The sequence below is a fragment of the Pocillopora damicornis genome, chromosome 2 (genome assembly GCF_964200805.1).
Source record: "Pocillopora damicornis chromosome 2, jaPocDami1.2, whole genome shotgun sequence".
Classification (NCBI taxonomy): domain Eukaryota; kingdom Metazoa; phylum Cnidaria; class Anthozoa; order Scleractinia; family Pocilloporidae; genus Pocillopora; species Pocillopora damicornis.
Genome location: NC_142671.1, coordinates 36,965,695 through 36,973,171, shown reverse-complemented (window position 1 = coordinate 36,973,171; position 7,477 = coordinate 36,965,695). Strand labels below are relative to the sequence as shown.

At 38.1% G+C, this 7,477-nt stretch overlaps 1 protein-coding gene across 1 annotated transcript; it reads right to left on the bottom strand.

The window, feature by feature from the left end:
- Positions 1 to 3,865: 3,865 nt before the first annotated feature.
- On the bottom strand, positions 3,866 to 7,099 carry LOC113675836 (putative RNA-directed DNA polymerase from transposon BS). The gene is made up of 2 exons (XM_089193818.1): positions 6,772 to 7,099; positions 3,866 to 5,016 (listed from the first exon to the last, which is right to left on the bottom strand). The coding sequence occupies exons 1-2, from the start codon at positions 7,097 to 7,099 to the stop codon at positions 3,866 to 3,868; spliced, it is 1,479 nt and encodes a 492-aa protein (XP_089049944.1).
- Between the last annotated feature and the right edge of the window lie 378 nt (positions 7,100 to 7,477).

Below are 7,477 nucleotides of genomic sequence, written 5' to 3'. Positions count from 1 at the left end.
TGATATTTGTTAATTCACGCAGTGAAAGATAAAAGTAGCCGGAAGAGGTGACTAGTACAAGAGAATCATCACACCAGTGGAACTGATGATGAGATGCCTATTATGAAATGTCGTTTTCCAGTCGAAAGTTTGCCTTTCCACAGTAAATTGTGGCTGTTCTAGCTCGCGTAACAGGGGCAGTTTGAGGAAAGGAAGTTGTGTTACATCTCTTCCGTATTTGAACGTCAATAGTGAAATTGCCATGGTTAGGCTCGATCAAAACCACAGTCAGAGCACAAAAGCCTGTGTTTCTGCAAGACAGATATACAAGCGGGCAAAAAAAGTACTGACGTCTTTCTTCTTCGAGTCTCTGGCCTGCTCCAGGGTTTTGAAAGTGAGAAGCAGCCAAAATCGACATCCGAACGAAAAATATTTCGAGTGGAGAAAGGCGCGAAGACCATTGGGCCAACTCCTTGGTTCGCGCGCCGGTTTTCCCTGCTTCCATGTGAACGCCATGGAGGATTCTTATTTTAAAACAAACTTATCTGTTGGTGTTCTTGTTCCGTTCAGAAGAAAACGCATTAAGGACAAAAGAGTTTGAAATTTGTCTCCCCGAGACTACCGTAATGCTTACTCCTCACCAAGCCAAGTAGCGCATAGGGCCCCCCTAGGAAGATTCTATGACCAGCAGAGGCTTTGGGGGACAGGTAGTCAGCCCATCGCCCTTTAATCCCGCAACAGTGACCAATATCCAATTTCTCCTGACAATCAAACATTGAGGTCATACGCTCAAGCGAATTATCCCAACTAATACCAAAAGAAATATTCGGAGAACAGCGAGAGCAGACACGTTTATATTGGGTCTTTAAATGCCTGTGTCCTTCTGTATCCGTGTAGACAGCTGAAGGGATGTGGTAATGGGATCTTTGTCCTGGAAACGCATCCGCGTAACAAAAAATCCGGAAAGGGGAATATTTAAGTGAGAGAGGAAACCTTCTAGTTCACCCACAAATTTCTCCAGCGCCAACTAAGCTAGTATGCAGACTGTAACACAATGGATAGATCATTGATCCACAACGATCGCGAGATGTAATCCGTCCCTGCAAAAACCCGAGGCACTCCGCATGTCACGTGCAACAAAGGGGGAGGCCGCTGGAAGCGTTGCCTCGAGGTTAACCTTGTCTAAATTTCATTTTATTTAGCCAGATTCTAAATTTATCTTGAGTTTAAAAAGACCTCAGTCAGCAGACTGAAGGAAATATAGAACTATATCTTTTATTGCAAACCGTGAAAAGCATGAACGTAATTCTATGTAATTTTTTCCGATAAATTTCCACCATAATTAATGTAATCGACGCCAACGACACATTGTACACTAAATAATATCCATGTCTTCTCAGTTTTGCAATGGAGCAGAATAACTATTCATAATTGGTAAAGTTCTATGATCCAATTTTAGCTCGCGGTCGCACGGAAATTCCCGTAATTTATTCGGCGCTTTGGTACTCAGTTGCTGTACAACGACATCAAGGTTTACTCTGAATTCAGACAGGACAGTCACCAAATTCTGTTGAAAATCTTTAATAGGTGTTTCAAGTTTACTCAACAACTACAAATCAACAACTCTGCTAGAACCTTTTACATATAATGACTAGGTACTGACAGCTCATCACCGTCAAATTTACTCTGCGCAGTAGGTTTTACGCAGAAACCAGTCTACGTTTTTGGTACCATTTTACATATTTTCCTTCGACTAGGCAAACGTTTTCAAAATTATCTTTTTCGCAAAATTGCAGAAACTTTACGGAAGTGCCTGGTCAAAATAATACAAAATTACAACAACCATTTCTATCTATTAAAATCGATCACTAATAATATGTAAAACAGTGAAAACCTAACTTAAGAGTTGTCATACAGTTACTACAAACTGCAACGAGTCATGTTCTTTCCAAGTGTACGTCATTTCGATAAATTAAAGCAGAACATATTTACAACCTTCTCTACGTGCTGTATTTACATAAGATACTTCTGTTAACGAGGACTCAAGGATAAAAAAGTTTACGGTATTATTTATCTAAGTAGTTCAAGTTAAAAAGCAATTAACGATAACAAACATTGGTAACACAGTTTGTAAAGAAAATGATGGAACTACGCTATGAAGTGATCAAAAACTGAGACACCAAAAAGGTCATTGCAGGACTTCATGTAAAAAAGCCTATCACTGATAACGTAAACCAATTTATCACTATATTAATTAAAGTTGAGTTTCCGTGGTTACAGTTCATAACAAAACGATTGGCTTCGTACCGAGTTTAAGGAGAAAGCAACGTTTGATCCTTTAAAACTGAGATAACGATAGTGAAAAGCATATTTGTCAAAAGACAAAGAAGATTGGTATAATTCGATCTGAACGTGACTTTTTTATTTGTTAAAAGCTGAAAATGGAAGGCCTTATAATTTCAGGAAGATTGGTAACAGAAGTTCAAGTCTCGTTTCTCAGAGATCACACTAAAAATTTCATTTCAATTCCTAACGAATTAAAGGCGCACAATGAACATAAAGCTTATTATTATTACTTTAGCCACAATATTCCACAACAAAAACCTACTGACGTAATACCTTATCAAAGCACAAAACTTAAATAAAAAGCAGAGCTTGGAAAACAATGTCCAAACTTCACTTTTATGCCAGCGCAACGACTTTGAATACGTAGCAAGGCTCGAAGAATTAGGATCTGTATTAAAAATGAACTAATTCCTTTAATTTCGCTGTAAAATTCTTCAATAAAAAGTTTAAAGTACAAGTAGTGTTCCTCAGTATAAAACATACCTTTGTCTCGTTTTTAAGAATCGCAATAATAGTAAGTAAAACAGCATAACAAGTAATTGGGGTAAAATTTCCGCACAGTCCCATACTATTGTAAAACAAATCTGTTTTTCCAATGGCAATGTATTGTTTTTGTCATTGTTTTCTCTATCCATAAACTGAATGCATAATGTAGTATGGAGCTGTGCGGAAATTTTACCGCAATTGGTTGAAAAAGCTGCATTTTGTACAGTTTTTACGTTTTTCAACCAACATAATGGCACTATTATCTATACAAATTCATTCTGAAACCAATATTTTTCTGTCAACCAAACTGATTTGAGTGAGAGGAAAGAGAGGATTCATAAGTTATTCATCGGCTTGAGGTAGTGACGTGTTTGCTTAAAAATACTGCCCAGCCGGAAAAACGAGATATATTTATGAAAAATGGCAACGAAAGTTGGGATGTACTTGGCGACTCACGAAAGCGTTTCCGTGGCCCGTGGGCAGAGATAGGAAAGTACTGACCGGGTAAGGAACCAATCAGATTGCAAGATTCGTTACCGTGTCCTCTCAAAAAAAAATAATGTCCAATACTGAGCACAAGCTTCATCATTTTTTGCCACCGAAGAACCATATTATTTATATAGTAATGTCAGTTTGTTAACCCAATAATACGCACCAAGAGTTTCTCCTAGACATATTTACCAGCCATGTGTATATAATATGTCTGTGTATTATTCTTGTATTATTCTTGTGAACAATATGTTCTGTAAATATAATTCATAATTTTAGCCAGTATTTTATTGTAAATAATCATGCAATTCAACCTTATTAGGCTGCCATGTCATTATTTAATAAAGCTTTCTATCTATCTATCTATCTATTTATCTATCTATCTATCTATTTATCTATCGTAACAGAAGTTCAAGTCTTATTTCATTTCATTTCATTTATTTTTATTTAAACACGGTCAATTCATCAACCTAAAAAATGCATATCACATACGCAAGAATATTTAAAACTCAAACTATATACTATAACACTAAAAGCTGTTTTCCGTGAGTGCCGTGCGTTAGACTTAAAGAATGTCATTGATCTTACGTTTAAATACCCCCAGATACTCTCTGTTCCTTATATCGCATGGTAGACTGTTCCATAATGTGGCGCCATTGTAGCTAAATCTTTTTCGGTAATAATTAGTGCGCGGTAATGGAACATTGAGCTTATTTTTAGAGTCCCTGAGATCATAAGCAGAGTCACGCCACGTAAACTTTGAACACAGATACTCTGGAGCTAGCCCGTGTAGACATCTAAACATCATGGTGGCTTTGTGAATTTCCTGCTGGCGTGCAAGATTTTTCCACCTTAAAAACTCGAGTAGCTCAGTTGCATCAGCATTATAGTTAGAGAATGTCAACACACGGGCTGCTTTATTCTGCAATTTCTGCAGTTTGTCTCGTAGCGTTTTCGCACAGTTACCCCAAACAATGTCACAGTAATCAAAGTGAGGTTTTACTAAGGCTTGGTAAACGAGATGTAAGGTTGATGCTGGGATCAGGTGCCTAATTCGCTTTAGGGCCCCGATACCAGAGGCGATCTTTTTGGTTAATTTTTCGATGTGACTATGCCAATTGAGTTTATCGTCTATTTTTAAACCAAGCGATTTCGTAGCTGTAACCTGGCTCACTTGAGTATTGTTCATTGTAATTGTTGGTGAAGCTGTGAGAGTATTCAGTCTCTGCCTCGACCCTATTAGCATGAATTCGGTTTTGGTCAAGTTCAATGTAAGTTTGTTTGCTTGTAGCCAGTTGAAAACGTTTGCTAGGTCTTCATTTAGGCAAAACTGAACATTCTCAAGATTACTGCCCGCATATGTAAGGTGCGAATCGTCAGCGTACATTCTTGATTTACAATTTGATAAGCAATTTGGAAGATCATTAATATATAATAAGAACAATAGTGGACCGAGGATGGTCCCTTGAGGGACGCCGCATGTCAGTGAGTAGCTATTGGAAAGCGACCCGTTCACAGAACATTTTTGTGAGCGGTTTTCTAGATATGACTGAAACCATTTGAAAGATTTGCCATGTATACCATAATAGTTTAGTTTCGATAGAAGAATCTGATGATCAACAGTGTCAAAAGCTTTCTTCAAATCCAGAAAAATGACTTCATTGATTTTCCCGTTATCAATATCATATGCCCAAGAATCTGTCGCTTCCAACAAAGCTGTTACAGTTGAATGATTAGCACGAAAACCTGACTGATTTTGACATAGAATATCGTGCTCTTTCAAATAGGCATGTAACTGTTAATAAACTATCCTTTCAAACGCCTTCGCCACTATTGGAATCACCGATATTGGGCGGTAATTGTTTACATCACCGCGGTCACCCTGTTTATAAAGAGGAGAAACCCTTGCATATTTCCAGTCATCTGGGAACGTCCCTTGGTTAATAGATTGATTGAAAATATCACATATCGGCACACAAATAAGATCAGCACATTCCCTGACCAACCTAGCAGATATTTTGTCAAGGCCCGTTGCCTTTGACTTGTCTAGGTTATTTAAAAGTGAAAATACTTTATTTGGATTGGTGGGTTGGAGCTTAAACCGTTTATCTGTAGCGGTAAGATATCTTTGATAGCTACCACTATCGCAATTTATCTCACTGGCAAGTTTTGGACCAATATTAGCAAAGTGGTTATTGAATTCGTTTGATAGTTCCAACAGATTAGTTATCGTTAATCCGTTCACTTTTAGTGACGCCACTGACTTTTTCCCAGATTTTCGAGAGGTTAGCTCGTTTATAGTCGGCCAGGTCTTTCGGGAGTCGCTGGTGTGCTTATTAAAACTATTTTGGTAATAAACTAGCTTAGCTGAGCGTATTTGCTCATTGTTTATATTTCTTTGTTTCTTAAATAATGCCCAATCGTTAAGATCATTTGTCTTGCTAGCTTTGATTTTTAATATGTCTCTATTATGCATAGAGTCTTTCAATTCAGAGGTAATCCATGGAGAACTCCGTGAACGAACACGCATCGTTTTCAGTGGGGCATGTTTGTCAGCAATAGCTAGAAATGTACATTTCCATTGCTTCCACATCACGTTTGGGTTGGAAGACTCATATACAATATCCCAACAAAATTTTGACGATCGTAATTTCGGAAATTTCTATATGTAATAGAATTATGTCCATTAGACATTCCGTTCTGGGCAAGTTTTCTATATACAGGCACCATGCTATGATCACTTATCCCGATGTGACAAACTCCCGAACAAACGATCTTATCTGAGCAGTTGGTATAGATTAAATCAATTAGAGTTGAAGAGGTGGGTGTTATCCTCGTTGGTTTAGAGATGAGCTCCTCGAGTCCATAGACATTGGCAATACTCCTTAATTTGGATACGTCATTGTCATATCGAGTAGTGATCATATCAAAGTTCATGTCTCCCAGTACAAAAAATTCTACATTTTCACTATCCAATTTTCCAATTAGGGATTCAAAAGGTGAAAAAATGCCAATAGGAGAGTCAGGTAGTCTGTACCAAGTAACAATCACAAAAGATTTTGAATTTGGATTATGGATTTCCAAGCAAAGATTTTCTAATGCATCCATATGTAGGTCATTTCGTACAGTAAAGTTGATTGAGGTTTTTACATAGAAGCATACCCCTCCTCCGGATTTTGTAAGTCTATCGCGGCGAATTATTTCGTATCCCGAAATATGAACTTCATGATCTCGAATACTTTCGTTCAGTTTCGTTTCATTTATGGAAATGCTAATAGGATTCTTAGCTCGTCTATATGTGTTGTTAATTGATTAATGTTGAGTGATGACATTTTAAAACCGCGTAAAGGAGACAATAGTGAGATGGATTTTCGGCGCTTTGGTTGCTTAATCGGTCCCGCACGGCATTGACGGAAAACGCATTATCTCATTCTAGGTGCGATTTAAAATTATTATAAAACTGCTCATTACCTTTAAAATTTAAGTGCAGTCCACCTTTGTTGAGTCCGCTATGAGATATGTTCTCATTATGGATTAATTTCCATCCATTTTGGTGGCAGAACTTCTTTAGATGCTTGTTGGCTGTTTTCATTGCCTGGCCAAGCTTATCTTTTCTGCATACAAGCTCCGACAGCGTGACTATAGTATCGCAGGTGCCCTCGATCTTCCTCGCGAGATCCACAATCGATTCCGCAACAGCCTTTGGTTCTCTGGTTTTAAGATCATTAGTCCCAATGTGTAAAATCACTTCGTTGGGCGAAGGTTCTAGATTTGGCTCGAGGTAGTGATTCATGGCCATTGTCGTAGCGCGCGAGAAAGGCTTGACTATAACCCTATGGCCGACTGCTTTTCCCAGATCTTTTCCAGGTATTCTTGAGATCATCGAATCTCCTATGAGCAGGGTTGTACGCTCTTTTGGTTGTTTTTCGGGTTCGAATTCTTTTCCTGTCAGGGTGTTGTTGGAAGCTCCTTTGTTTTTCGATTTCTTTCTTTTTTTCTTTGATTTCACAATGAAGCCTTGTTCTTTGTTGGCGCAGGTTGTTGACTCATCCACACTTTGGACAATGGTATGTTCCTTAAAGGTGTTATTTGTTGAATGGCATTGAGTAGCCGCTTCTCCGGATACGATTTGCAATGCAAAACTTAAAGAATCGCGTTCTTGGACTAACTTTTTATT